This window comes from Equus przewalskii, chromosome 26 (assembly GCF_037783145.1).
Source record: "Equus przewalskii isolate Varuska chromosome 26, EquPr2, whole genome shotgun sequence".
In the NCBI taxonomy this organism is placed as follows: Eukaryota; Metazoa; Chordata; class Mammalia; order Perissodactyla; family Equidae; genus Equus; species Equus przewalskii.
The window spans coordinates 29,230,818-29,246,227 of record NC_091856.1 but is presented as its reverse complement, the minus strand read 5'-3'; the positions used below and the strand labels follow the sequence as shown (position 1 = coordinate 29,246,227).

Genomic DNA, 15,410 nt, shown 5'->3' with positions numbered 1-15,410 from the left:
TTCCTGCATTCTGGATTTTGCTAATTATATCCCCATAGTCTCATTTAAGATGTTCCTCTGTCCTCTTTATTTCCTATAGACTGTTAGTTAGATCTAGAAACTTGCTCAGATTGAAGTTTGATTTTTGGTAAGAGTACTTTGTACATGCTCATCTGTGTACTTCCTGTTGCCTCACACTAGGAAACATGGAATATCTTGTCTTTTTTGTGATAATAAGATTGATGGTGGAATCAGGTGTTATCCATCCATTGTTAAGTTACTGCCATCAGCTTTTCGTCTAATGGTTTTTGTGGCCATTGGTGGGCTTTTCCTAGATGCGTTATTTCATTAGGAGTTGCAAAATAGTGATTTCTAATTCAGTCTTTCTTCATTTATTAGTTTGTTTTATATAAAGAAGAACTTTTCCTAATCTATTATTTGGTTATCGTCAGATATAGTCCCTACAAGAAAGGTAGGATAAATGCTTGATTCTTTCCCTTTGTTAATAGTTTTCAGAATAAAGAGTTTGTTCCCTAGCATCCTAAGTAGACGACCAGTGAGGGTTTTTTCCTTTGTATCATCGTGAACTCTTGGATTTTTACAGCATATTTTATATTTTTCAGTTCATTGCAGTTGTTATTCTTTTTTTGACGTTATAATTGTCCTTTGTGTAGTGAGTCCCTTCACATTGGCTGCTAAGTTTTTTGGATACAATTCCAATAATCTTTTATAGCCTCCTTATTTTTTTGGATGACAAGATGTTCCAGGCTCATCTTACACATTTGCTTCCCCAAATTTGGAATCAGCCACTCCCCAGGGAGTCTTGGTGGTTTTCAGCATTTAGGTAAATGGCGTTACGAGACCACAGCCTGACTTCTAGGGGTGGTCACTGGCTTGGTTTTTTCTCCCTTGTAGGCCTTTTCAGGGGATAGAGCTCAGAAAAAAATAAAATTTTTAAGAGGAAACACATTATGAGTTAATGCTGATAATTCCAATTCAAATTGAAGATTACACAGTGTTTACTTAACTTTTTTGATTTTATGTTTATGTATCTTTTCTTTCATGCTGAAAATCTTGGTTCCAGAATAGAAATACCAGGGTTATTACTAACAATATGATTGGCAAAAGCAGAGGGGTTTTTTTTTTGTCTTTTTGGTATGTTCCATTAGGGAATGTACAGTCAGATTGCTGTATGATAAAGTTAATTAATTCTTCTCTTTGTAGTTAAACCGCCAACTCAATATTATACTTGGGTTCATTTATTGTATTTTGCTTTTTTTTTTTAAGAGATTGCACTTTTAGTTTTCTTTAATAATTATATAGAACATTTACATGGTTCCAAAGTTGAATACATAAAACAAGGTAAAATCAGAGAAGTCTAACTTCAGTTCTTGTCTCCTCTTCTTGTAGATAGTCATTTTTAAAAAGATTTTGGTTTTTCTGTCCACCTAATACTATATATAAGCATATTTATATTCATATCTTCCTCTTTTTAGATTAAAGATAGCATACTTCACGCTATTTTCTGCAACACTTTTTTCACTGAGCACCACATCCTGAGAATTACTCAGGAGCAATATGTAGAGACTTTGTTCCATTTTGCAGCTCCATAGTGCTGCCTGATGTGGATGTCCCTCAGCTGAGCCAATCAGTCCCCTCTTGAGGGATATTTGATTGTTTTTAGGCTTTTGCTGTTGCAGATGGCACAGCAGAGAATAGCCTTATGCGTATGTGGTTTGTTTTTTGCTAGCATATCTAAGATTAGAAGCCCGAAAGTGATGTTGTTGGGTCAAAGGGTAAATTTGTGATTTTCCTTAATATTGCCAAAGTTGCCCTCCATAGGGGTTTTGCTATTTTGCATTCCCTCAAGTAGTGTGTAGAGTGTCTATTTCCTCATAGCCTCAAACTTTCAGATTTTTGCCAATCTGATAGATGTGGAATGATATCTTAGTGTTGTTTTAATTTGCGTATCTCTTATTATGGATGTGGTTGAGCATCTTTCCATTTGTTTAAGAGCTGTCTGAATTTCTTTTTTTTTTTTCAGATTTTTTTATTTTTTCCTTTTTCTCCCCATAGCCCCCCAGTACATAGTTGTACATTCTTAGTTGTGGGTCCTTCTAGTTGTGGCATGTGGGACGCCGCCTCAGCGTGGTTTGATGAGCAATGCCATGTCCGCGCCCAGGATTCTAACCAACGAAACACTGGGCCGCCTACAGCAGAGCGCGCGAACTTAACCACTCGGCCACGGGGCCAGCCCCCTGTCTGAATTTCTTTTTACGTGGACGTTTCTTATCTCTTGTCCATTTTTCTATAGAGTTGTTGGTCATGTCTTCTCTACTTTTAGAATCTTTATGTCTTAGGAATGTTAACCTTTATTCTTTCCTAGTTTATACTTTTTCTTTTTCCATCACTAATTTTTTCCCATACGAAAGTTTTTTATTTTAATGTGGTCAAATTTATCAATTTTCTTCTTATTCTGAAGTTTATAACATATTTTAAAAGACTCATATTGGCTGCTGTGTTGAGAAGAGACGGTGGTTGGGGAGTGGGTGGAGGAGGCAAAGGCAGAAATAAGAATACTAATTTGAAGGTGGTGGTAATAATCCAGCTTTGGTGGCTGTAGAGATGGTTCTGGATATCTTCTGAAGGATCTGATGCTGGGTGGGATATAGGGTATGAGAGAAAGATAAGAGTGAGAAGGACTCCAAAGTTTTTGGCCTGCAGGATTGAGTTGCCAGTAACTGGGAAGGAGAAGATTGTGGGAGAGACAGGTTTGGGGGAAGATCAAGAGTTTGGTTATGGACAAGTAAAGTTTGAGATACCTATTGGGCATCCAAGTGGAGGTGTCATATAGAAAATTGAATATGTGAGTCTATGATTGTAGGGAGTGTTTAGATCTAGGAATATTCATTTGGAAATTATTAGCATGTGGAAGATATTTATTTAATAAGTTTCCCCTTTTTACTCACTTATTTTTTATTGAGATATGTTTTACATACAGTGAAATGTACTGATGTTAAATGTACAGTTCAATGACTTTTGACAAACATATATACCTCTGTAACTAACATCCCAGTCAAGTATAGAGCATTTCTATACCCTGGAAAGTTCTCTTGTGCCCCTTTCTAGTCAGTCTACTCCCCAGAGGTAATCATTGTTCTGATTTATATCACTGCCACTTTGTTTTGCCTCTTGTAGAATGGTATTTAAAAACCTAATGCTTGGGGGCCGGCCCCGTGGCTGAGTGGTTAAGTTCGTGTGCTCTGCTTCGGCCGTCCAGGGTCTCGCCAGTTCAAATCCTGGGCACGGACATGGCACTGCTCATCAAGCCATGCTGAGGCGGCGTCCCACATGCCACAACTAGAAGGACCCACAACTAAAAATACACAACTATGTACCGGGGGGGCTTTGGGAGAAAAAGAAAAAATAAAAAATAAAATCTTTAAAAACCTAAGGCTGGGTGGGATCACCCAGGGTTTGGGATGTAGATAGAGCAAAGAAAAGGCTCAAGCACTATGCTTTGAGGAATGCCAGAAATTCAGGAGAAAATGAGGAGGAATGGGCCAGGAGACTGAGTAGGAATGGCCTGAAAGACAGGATGAGAACTAGATCGAAGATAGAGTGGAGAAACCAAGTGAAAAAAGTTTCAAAATGGAAGATGTGGGGCTGGCCCCGTGGCCGAGTGGTTAAGTTCGCGCGCTCCGCTGCAGGCGGCCCAGTGTTTCGTTGGTTCGAATCCTGGGCGCGGACATGGCACTGCTCATCAAACCACGCTGAGGCGGCGTCCCACATGCCACAACTAGAAGGACCCACAACAAAGAATGTACAACTATGTACTGGGGCGCTTGGGGAGAAAAAGGAAAAATGAAATCCAAAAAAAAAAACAGAATGTGCTAAAAAACAAAAAAAGGAAGATGTGATGAACCGTGTCAAATGCTACCAAGAGGTCTTGTAGATGAGGACTGACCAATAGATTTGGCAACAAGGGGATCATTAGTGGCCCTGATGAAAGTTACTTTGGTGGAGTGGTGGGGCCTGAGTGCCTGATTGGAGTAGGTTTGAATGAATGAGAGGAGAGGAATTGGACAGCAAGAATATAGACAAACGTTTGAGGAGCAGAAAAATAGGAAGTAATTGGAAAGGAGTATGGGATCAAGGGAGTATTTTAAAAAAAAATTTTGTGAGCAGGATTTCGTATCTTTGTGTGCTGATGTGACTAATCCAGTAAGAGGGAAAAACTGAAAATGGAAGAGAGATGGGAGAGAATTGCTTGAGTAATGCCCCTGAGTCAGCAAGAGGGGATGAGAGCTAGTGCACAAAGGAGGGGCTGATCTGATAGGGGCATAGGTGGTTCATCCAAATGATATTAGAGAAGGCAGGTGGAGATGCAGGTGAGAGCATGCAGAGCTTCTTCTGTGGTTGTTTCTATTTCTCTGTGATGAAGGAAGCAAGGGAGGAAGAGGGAAAATATCAGAGGTTGAGGCGAGAGGTCTAAGTGTGAATTAGTCTGAGAATAGAAGAGTTAATATAATACATCACCACCTCACACCTAACCCTACTGATACCAGTTGTGTGACTTCGCCAAGTTACTTAGTTTCCTCCACCTCCGTTTCTGCGTGGAGCTACTAGTAACCTGTCTCTTAGGATGGTTGTGAGGACAGGTATGAAAACGCCCAGCACTGTTGCCGGCCCATGGGAGGTTCTTAATGGGGGCTCATTCCTTTCCAAAGTAGAGCAATAAAATCAGTAAGAGATTACAGGTAGAATAATGTTTCCAATATTTAAAATACCACTTGAATAGTAATCTAAACCTTTTTCAAATGTGTGTTTAATCTCTGTTGCTTACATGTGCTTATATATTCAGAATCTGGAATTGGATAGTCAAGTGCCACATTTTAAAAAAGAATTAGATCCTTTTCTCCTGGTTTGCCACTTAAATCTATGGGGACTCCTTTGATAAATTTGCCCGCTGGTTTGTTGAAAAGTTCTGAGTGGCTCTTTCAGAGTTCTGTTTGATCTCTCTCAGTTCAATTTGGCTATGCTCAAGAGTGGAATGGGATTGAACCTATTCATTGCAGATTTTAAGATCTAAGATTGATTTAAAATTTTAAATATGGAAAATTTCTAATATTCACAAAAATAAAAAGTATAATGAACTCTCGTGTCCTTATCATTTAGCTACCAACTTAAATGGTATTGAGATTAATTTAAAAAATTAAATGATCTTTTAGACGATATGGAACTGACTTGTCTCGGTTCACTAATGAATAAGAGCTGAAGATTTTGATTTACTAATAATTTGATCTGAGTTCCTGCAATCATTATTTTATTCATTGATTCATGCAGCAGAGTTTATTGAAGGTCTTCTTTGTTCATTAGTGCCTAAGGGCTAAGAGCCTCGGCTGGGTGCAAATCTTAGCTCTGCCACTTGTTCGCTGTGTGGCCTGGGGCTAATCAGAATATTCTAGCTTCAGTTTGCACATTGACAAAATTGAGATGCTGCTGGTATCTATCTTATAGACATGTTATGGGGACTCAATGAGCTACGGTGCTTGCTCAATAAATGTTTGCTACTATTATTGTAAATACTCTTTCTCCTTTTCCTCCTCCTCATCTTTATCATCCAGATTTTGTGCCAGGTGTCATTAGGAAGTGTGAGAGGATTAAGATGTGAACCTTGACCTTGAAGAACTAGAATTTCAAAATCACATAGTATTGGAGCCAGGAGAGATCTTCAAGATTATCTAGTTTGACAAGCCCAGAGGAGTTTAGTGAATTGTCCAGTGTCACATTTCTCTTAGTGGCAAAGCCAGGCCAAAGCTTAGGTCTCTGCTGTGAATACTTTTCTTACAGAATGCTCTGTTGGTTTGTCTGACTCTGCCCCCTTCCTGAAACCCAAGTCCTAGACTGACAATCCTGACCTGCATGTTTTTTCAAGTCTCTGCCTTTTCAATGCACAAATACTGAAGTACGTGCAGGGCTGTTTGCCCACATCAGACCTGCGTGTGTTTCTGGATACTCCCTCCTTAAGGTTCCAAGAAAGACTTCTTGGGGAGGGTAGACAGGCTGTCTCTCTGTGTTGTAATCAAAAAGATGTTTTTTATCTTTCTCTTGTATCACAGCCCAGGAGTTAAAGTCATTGTTTGAAAAAAAGTCCCTCAAAGAGAAACCTTCAAGTTCTGGAAAGCAGTCCATATTATCTGTGCGCCTGGAGCAGTGCCCTCTGCAGCTGAATAATCCCTTTAATGAGTATTCCAAATTTGATGGCAAGGTAAGTGAAAATGAAACTGAAGTAAAATCTCAGTTGAGTGGAATTGGTGATGGTGTTATTATTATTATTAGATTTAAGGTTTTGGAAGTGATCCAGAGTAATTATAGAATGTCATTCATATTTTCTAAGACTGAGGATATAAAAAGGTCTGAGTTTGGGCTTAAAGTTATTTCTACAGTAGTATGTTTGGGAGGATTAAAACAAAAATAGACCTAAGATATGCGTGTGTGTATTTTTCTCCTTTTTTATCTCCTAAATGCACTTGTGGGTTTGGGTTAGGTGAGTTATGATTAATCAAGGTCTAATTGTGTTGGGAAAGCCTTGAAAGTGGTTCTGGGAGTTTGCATTGTCTTGTCTGATTCTTTGTTATAACTGCAGAAATTGTTGAGGTTAGAGCTTCATTTCAGAATTCTAGGCCATTGCTTTCCGTGGCAGTATTTCATCATAGGGAATGTTGTTTGACACTTGCTGTGCAGGGTGACTTTATTTTTTCCTGTTCTCACAATTTGCAGTTGTAAAATTAAAGTGTGTTTATTTTCCTTTTAGAAAAATGGCCACTGTTTTAGGTGGAGTTTACTTCCCTGTGCAGAAGCGTCTCCCCCTCACGCCCTGCCATCCTGGATCTGAGCGGAACTGCGCTTGCCTCTTTCAGGAGACAGTGCAGTTGATTTTTATATTTATGGCCATTATGTTTGCTGTCTGGCAGTGGGTTGGGGGTGCTGAGTAATAGCTTGTTACCTGGAGGGCTTGTATACAATTTGTCTTATTTCAACACCATTGCAATTAATAAACACACAGCTCTTTGCTTATGTTTGCATTTTTCATATTCAGGTTCTGGTTATGTGCTGGTTCTGTCAGCTGTCATCTTTGAGCAAGGAGATGTTTTCTCTTTAAAGCGCTTTTACCTCATACAGTTCAGCATGTCTCCATAGGTTTAAGTAAGCATTTATGGCCATTGGCCATGTTGATGTTGGTGGGGAATGAGAGCAAGAACTAGAAACAAAATGCGTAAATAACATAAAAATACTAACATGCTTAGGAGTTTCATCCAAAGAACATCTGAAAGCACTGTCACTGAATTAGAGGGCATATTGATGTAAGTCTTCTCTTTAGCTTTCCGCCTGCCACCTTCTCCTGTTTCTTCTTGTGGAGTATAGCAAAGAGAAGGAAGGGTCCCCCTAGAGGACAGGAACATCAGCCTCTGGAAAATGGCGAGTCGGACTGTAGAGGATTTTTTCTTAAATACTACAATTGATTCATTTAGATATGTGAAGTTATTATTGGGATTAGGTTACGTGCCTGGAATTTCTTTGCTTCCATTGCCTGATACTGTCTCATGCTTTGAGGATGTAATTGCTGGAATAATGAATACATGATAATGCTTTGATGCCAACAAAATAGCACAGATTTTTAAAAATACTGTATTCTAGAATTCTCGTTATGCCATTAGCTTCTATTATAAATTACTTAGGTTTGGATTTGTCAGAAGGTTGGGAGCTCTGTTTGCTATATATCTAACTTCTGAAGTGCCAGGGTGAAATTAAAAAAAATGTAAAGCTATTTCCACAGTCACAAAGGAATTATTTTTGCTAGATGTGTTTATGCTTAAGACTTTTGATGCTTTTGTCGTATCAAGTCATTTGTAATCAGGAAAGGATCTGAGCATGGGGCAGTTACCATTACACGTTGATTAAGAAAGATTTATATATCGATAAGTCTGTCTTGTGATGCGGTGCTATTTTATTATTATTCCTACATAGTACAATTGCTAAAACACAATTAAACCCTTGTTCTCATCTATTATTTAATATTGATGCATTTGGCAGATATGTAATGAAAGTGGCTAATATTTGAAGGATATTGTACTGTACATATTAAATTAGTCTTTCTTTATCTTTGTGAAATGCATCAATATTATATTCAATGACATCTCAATGATTAATAGAGAATTATACTTGAGTCAAGCCTTTTTGTAACCTAGAAATTAAAATGACTATTCAAATAACACCTCAAAATGATCAAATTAGCATTTTGTGATTGCATAATAATGGGATTGTAGTAGTTATAACAGCACTATGGCTGCCTCTAGAGTTAAGATCATGTCAACCCCCTGATAATAAAGCCTTTTCTGTGAGAGTCGACTTTAATAATTTCCAGATTGATTCTTCTCATAAATCATTTGACGTTCAGCACTAAATTTTTGTTACTGTTGTAACTTAAAATTATTTTATTTTTATTCAGCTCATATTTAAGGAGTGTCCTGTTTTAATGATTCACCATCTTGTCATTGAACTCCATGCTTTTTGCCTCAAATATAAGGGTTTCCCGTGTATTTTTATAGTCCTATTTTTTTGTTTTCTGCAAAGGTTTGTTATAGCCACTAAAATATGTACATTTTTTCCCCCTACAAATATTCACAATGCTTTTCTTGGGAATAATGCTTGCCTTATTTACATAATTAACTGAGTTGCTTAGGTCTCTTGGGCAAATGGTACATAATTGGGGAGAGAAAGGGACAGGGAAGAGTTTGGGGTCTAATTAAATATGCTAAAAAACTACTTAATTATGTATTTCCTCAGGAGACTAACTGCTGTGAAATCCTCCTCAAGATTAAACTAGCGTTAGATTTGAGAAAAGGATTTTGCTTTTGGTATGGCTTTACAATTACGTTGTAGTTAAGCTAGCACATCTAGTATCTTTAATGGTTTGTGCAAACTGGATTGTTCTTGGGTTTAGTGACTTTAAGGATAAGCATCTCTTAGCTATTGTGCCAAAGTAATGTGAATACTTCCAGATGATTTTTGGTTTCTGTAGCTGGTTAATAATTTAATTTTTAAAAATTGTGATTGGTTGGGGCCGGTCCCATGGCCAAGTGGTTAAGTTCGCACACTCGGTTTTGGCGGCCCAGGGTTTACCGGTTCGGATCCTGGATGCGGACATGGCACTGCTCATAAGCCATGCTGAAGCGGCATCCCAAATGCCACAACTAGAAGGACCCACAAGTAAAAATACACAGCTATGTACTGGGGGGCTTTGAGGAGAAAAAGGAAAAATAAAATCTTAAAAAAAAATTGTGGTTGGTTAATAATTTCTTGAAGGCATGCAATTGAGAGAGAGGCTATACTTAGGCATGTGCTTTGTTGTAATTTTGACAGTTTTTTTGATCAGGTTTATTATGTTTATATTATGTCTGGCAAATTTGTGGTGCTATCTGTGACCTGTTTAGATTCATAGATTATTAATAACTCTGTTTACTGATCATTTGAAAAAAGTCCAAGACAGATTGCCAGTGGTTTTAGGAAATGCTCAGTCAGACAAGGCAAAACCAGGCTCAACCATCTGCCTGAATTCTTGGGGGCTGTTGGAAACAGGACCTCTGAATAGCCTCACTACCGAAACAAAGCCTCTGTTCCAGAGGTTGAGACAATTGGAAACCTTCCTGTGCCAGTCCTCCTGCTTTCCCTGTCTGTGAGAAGTGTTGTTTGTGTGTGACAAGGGGTTGCTTTGAGGTGACAAGGGAGTGGGCTCTTCTGATAGGTAGTAAACATCTCGCACTGATGTGAGGGCCTCTGAATATGCGGATTTCCACCCTGTCTCTCCATCTGTTTCAAATGAGGTCATGTTTTAAGAAGTGTCAATCCTTTCTATCCCATTTCCATTCCCTTCCATTGCAGTCACTTACTTGAGAAGCTCTTGCTAGTGCATTTTCTGGCTAAACTGATTTGCAAGTATTATCGTCATCAGTAGACATCATCACCATCATCAGTCAGAAGTTCAAATACGCATTTCCTGTCAATACTGTTACAAACAAAGGAATGGTACTGATTATCGACTGTGTCACCTCAGTCAGGTTTTTCACCTCTCCCAACCTCATTTTCTTTACTTGTGAAAAGAAATGAGAGTTCCTTCCTCACAAGGCTAATGAGACCATCAGATGGGATAAAGCATCTGGCACAATGAGAGGCAGTGTAACTTAGTTTGTAAGCAGACCTATTTTGTCGTGAGATCCGAGTTTGAATCCTGACTCCACCACTTATGGTGTGACCTCAGGCTAGTTTCTTAACCTCCTGAAGCTCCAGTGCTCATATGATGAATGAGACGACTGTAGGGTATCTTCCTCCTGAGGATTGATTGAGACATAGGAAGAATTCCACAAATACCCCACTTCTGCCTCTTTCTCTCTCTGTAAAGGGTGGGGGCCAGTGATGCTGCTAACTCCTATGTACTTCATTAGGTTGCTGAGAGGATCAAGTGAGAGGGAATGTGCTCTTGAAACTGGCAGTTTAGAATAGCATCGTTAGACAAGATGTGTACCAGACTGGGTGCAGGTCGTCTTCCTGTTGAAGTCCAGGGAATCCAGTGGGCTTTTGGCCTTTAACTTTAGGAAGATTAAGACTAGTAATTACTTCCGCCTTTTTGGCAATGGCTGTTTCTTAAACATCCGGTGAGAAGATAGGTTGGTATTAGTAATTGCTTGGCAGTTTACTAAAATGTTAAATATCTTACTTATTTGATTTAGCTAAATTATACTCTAAATATAAGGAGAATGTTTGCCTTGACAAAGCTTAAAAAAGCAGAACCAGTTCTGGTTCATATAGACAACTGTGACTTTGATTGTGTTAACTTGTTAGAAAGTAACCATTTCTCTGTTAGAAACTGTTTTAACAGGAAAGCTGCAGAGAGCATGGGGGAAGGGATAATTCATGAGTGCTAATTGCTTGGCTGTTAATTTTCATAAGTGTTGATAGAAGCAGTTCCTTAAATTAAACTTTGTTTAAAATGTATCAGGGGAAATATTCCACAATGTCGAGCCTGAAGTGAAAATTAATATGAATGCTGTGGCAATTAACACATACTGGTTAATAGCTTTTAGCAGCATTTTGGGATGATAGTCCTTAAATACATTTTTGCATGCTGCTCCTGTTTCCGCATTGTTCCAGCCTATGTCTGGATAATTATGAACAAATGTTTTCTACAGTCATTGGCATTAAATGGCTCTCTTCAAAGAAAGTCACTTAAAACTTTGCAGAAAAGCATGAAGCCGCTGAGAAATATTGCAGACTCAGAAAGGTCAGCGAGTTGAAATCATGTTAAAAAAAAATTACACTCAGAGGAAAATGCTCCTCATCTGAACTTGGAATATTTGCTATTGTCATGAGAATGGTCCCCTCTAATATGTTAAACTACTTTAGCTTCATGATCTCTTTCCAAAAAATTATAACCTGGACTTTTTAGTACTGATTATGTTTGTAGACAGCAGCTTTTGCTTAGTCCTGCCTAAACTGCGGTGTGACCTTGAGCCTAAGGACCCTCTGGCCTTTGACCTTGCTTCTGAATCCCGCCCCCCCCCCCCCCCCCCCCGCCAGGTGGCCAGCCCCCCTCCTCCCAGGAGGTGGCTAAGAAGGAAGTTGGCTGCATAAGACTGTCTCATTTCCCTCCCTTCTTCTCAATAAAAGTGCTCCTGAGGTTCACATACTTAGTGCTCACTAAGAGACAAATTTTTTAGAAAAGGGAGACAAACCTAAAGTGATTGTGTGTTTTGTATTAGGAGCTATTTGTCTCCTCTTCCATCGGCTCCTTTTACATACCTTTTTAAAGGCAGGCGCATCAAGTCCCAGCATCATCTTAGCAGTTATTCTCTTGAAGACTTGTCTCTGTGACTATTTTGCTAGTCTTCCTTTTCAAAGACCAGTTTTTATTAGTCTGTTCTATTTCTAAAGAAAGATATTAGATCTTCAGTACCTTTTTACACAGTATGGTACACTAAGAGAAGGACGAAATTCATTAACTTAATAACATCTTTTTTTTGAGATTGTTTCCCCCTTACCATTGTATTAATGCATTCCTCTTCCTTTTGCTTGACATTATTCTGAAAATCTTTCAAGGGAAGACTTTGGGATTTTTGTCTGTATGGTATTTAGAATGATTTAAATAGGAATCTTAGAACAACAACAAAAAAGTGTTTCCAGCATCCTACTCTGAAGTTAAATTCTCAAGGCTAAGTTCTTAAAACTAGCTTATTCCACTCAGCTCTTTGTGTCTAGGGCTCATTTCTACAGTCTGTTCTGAACCCTGCCAGTCTGTGGTGGCTTCCTCTGGTTGTGGAGCCATCTTCTAGAAATTGCCATCAGAAGTAGAATTCGTCATTTGCTTAGAGGTTTCTCAAAGGAAGGCAGAATTTTGTAGTGAAAAGAACATGTTTGTCAGGCTTGGGTTAGAATTCCAGCTTTACCATTTACTTGCTGTGTCATGTTGATCAAATCATTTTGCCTCTTTGAGCCTGTGTTCATGTCTGTAAAATGAGGTTAATGATACTTATCTTAAAATGTTGTGAGCACTTAATGTAAATGAGAAATGCATACGCAGCAAGGTGCCTGATGCATGGCCAGTGCTGAGAGATATGTTAGTTTCCTTTCCTTTGACCACATTGCTGTTCATTGACGTCATATTTAGTGAGGGTATTCTGTGTACTAGGCACTGTTAAGTAAAATGTGGATACAGTGGTAAGCAGAAACAGACCTGGTTTCTGACCTCACGGAAATTCTTCTCTTGGCAGGAAGATAGATGTTATGTAAATAATCACAACACTAAATGTAAAATTGCAATCAGAGTATAATCACTGTGAATTAAACACCAACTTCCAGCAGAGGTTCTTGAGGCTTTGAGAGTGTTATCATAGGGCATTTGACCTACTTCTCGTTCTAGGGCATCGAGGATGGTATCCCTGTGAAAGTGACTCTTGACCTGAGAGCAGAAGGATGAGTAAGAGCTAACTAGAGGAAGAGGGAGGAGAAAGGATGTACAGAGAGACTGAGGCAAGGGGGAGCTTGGCAGTTTTGAGGAACTGTAAGAAGGCTGTGTGACTGGAGACCCAAGGGTGAGGTAGAGTGTGGTGCGAGGTCTACAGGGGCAGACCAGGTATGGCTGGTGGAAGTGTCCCCTTTAACCTAAGAGCACTGGAAAGCCTTGAACAAATTTAAATGAGGAGGTGAGATAATCAGATTTGTGTTTTGAAAAGATCACTGGAGCTGTGCTGAAGAGAATACACTTGAAGTGTTTATGAGGACAGAGAGACCAGTCAAGAAACTTGCAGTGGTCGGGTAAGAGAGATGGTAACTTGGGCTTACTTATTGGTGATGGAGAAGGAGTGGTTGAATTCAAGAGATATTTAGTAGGTAAAAGTGGTAGGACTTGATGATGGATTAGATGTCAGAGAATGGGGGAGAAAGGAGTTTCAAGGACGATTCTGAGTGGAGAACTTGGTGAATGATGATACCACCCCTGAATTAGGAAGCACTGAGAGAGGGCCAAGGATGAGGTGGACATTAACCATTGTGAGCAGGTTTGGGCCTGTTGACTACAGATCACAGCCTGTTACCATGTTCTTGAAGACACTACACATATCCTTTTTTGGAGGGGGTGTGGTGCATCCTGCTTGTTTGGTTTGCATTTGGGGCATTGAGTGAGTGGTTTCTGAGGAGAGCGGGCTGGGAGCCAGGAGCCTCTTCGTTGTTCCCACTTCGCAAACGGCTTTGGAACTCTGGCTAAGGAATCGCCCCAGAAGTCATTCACTTCTCTGAAACAGATCTGTATTCTCAGATGCCCAACCCAGTTCACTAGGCCGTTAAGAGGAGAAAGTGAGAGAGTAATTTTAAGTGAGGCAGATGTCAGGTGTCATTTAAGAAAATATATTGATTGTAATTCTTGAAGGTTAAGGCACTAAGAGGTAAAACATGGATATTTTTGTTATAACAAGATTTCTGGTGTAGTACTGCCTTTTTCCTAGCTAATTAATTACCAGATTAGCAGATGAATCTGGTTGGACTGAATGTCAAGCACTGAGGTCCCAGGGAAGGCTTAGGAGACTATCCTAGGTGTGATGAGGACTGGGGACGGTGGAGTGTTAGGCTCAGCCTCCTCATCTGGGGTACCTTGCTGTGTGTAATTTGCAATAAAGAGGTTTTCTTGTCCCTCAGAGTACTAGGCCCTGATTTTACTCTTTTTTGGGGGGAAGATTAGCCCTAAGCTAACATCTGCTGCCGATCCTCCTCTTTTTTTCCGAGGAAGCCTGGCCCTGAGCTAACATCCGTGCCCATCTTCCTCTACTTTATACGTGGGACGCCTACCACAGCATGGTGTGCCAAGCGGTGCCATGTCCGCACCCGGGATCTGAACTGGCGAATCCCGGGCCGCCAAAGCGGAACGTGCGCACTTAACTGCTGTGCCACCGGACCGGCCCTGATTTTATTCTGTTGAAGACAACTATCCAGAGAAATCAAGGCCTAGGGTCACCTAACTGGGCATAGAGTCTAGATGTTCTGATTCTCAGAGATTTTTATTTTCATTCTTAATGACATTCACATTTACAAAAGTGGAAACTTGAGTTCCAGAACTGGAAGACCGTGTGGTAGAAAGAACACAGATACGGAATCAGAAGGTGTGAGTTTTAGCCCTGGCCATACTCGGGGTCTGGGACAAGTCACTTCCCATCTCTGAGCCTCGGTTTCTGCATGTTTAGAATGAGGAACTTGGCTTAGATGACCTCTTGGATTCCTTTTGGCTTTAAGGTTATCTTTGTGATTAGGGAAGCGATTGACATCGGGGACATGTAGAAGGTTATAGATGGGAAAACTTGAACTCTTTAAGATTTGATCTTCTACATATATATTGGCACTTTCCTCTTTTAATTGATCATAACAAAACTGTGATGTAGAGAGTATTATCTCTATTTTACTGATGAAGAAACTGAGCCTCAGAAAGAGAAAGTGACTTGCTCAGGGATACCCTACTAGTATGTGGCAGAGTTGGTATCCAACTCCTTTCCTTGTTCCACTACTACAGCTGTCTTTCCTAGACCCTTTCACAGCCATTGTTATGGAGGAAACAGGAAACACTGTTAATAATTGAAATTTTTCAGAATTTAAAAACAAAAGAATATTCCCTTTACCAGAGGAGTTGAAATCTGACAGACTGGTTTAAATCTTATTATCCGTTGCGTCTGTTGTGTCGGTTACTGCATCTTGTAAGCCTCAATTTTCTTGCAGGTAAAAAAGAAATAATGACATATTGGGGCTGGGGAAGGAAGTAATGCTTTGCACTTTAGAATCTAGTCTATATCCCACAATTTTTTTTCCACTGATCTTCCTGGTGTATAGAGGGG

At 39.6% G+C, this 15,410-nt stretch overlaps 1 protein-coding gene across 34 annotated transcripts in view; it reads left to right on the top strand.

The window, feature by feature from the left end:
* Positions 1-15,410, top strand: part of MAPKAP1 (MAPK associated protein 1) — a 225,504-nt gene that overhangs the window by 37,037 nt on the left and 173,057 nt on the right. For 30 of the 34 annotated variants that reach the window (XR_011533591.1, XR_011533589.1, XR_011533594.1 and 27 more), the window contains one exon: positions 6,102-6,250. The exons of the other annotated variants lie outside the window; for them this stretch is intronic. Coding sequence is in view for 16 of the 30 variants with exons in the window: in XM_070596496.1 (XP_070452597.1) it covers positions 6,102-6,250 (149 nt within the window). In the remaining 14 variants the exon portion in view is untranslated. The remainder of the gene's footprint in view (positions 1-6,101; positions 6,251-15,410) is intronic. 34 annotated transcript variants of the gene reach the window in all.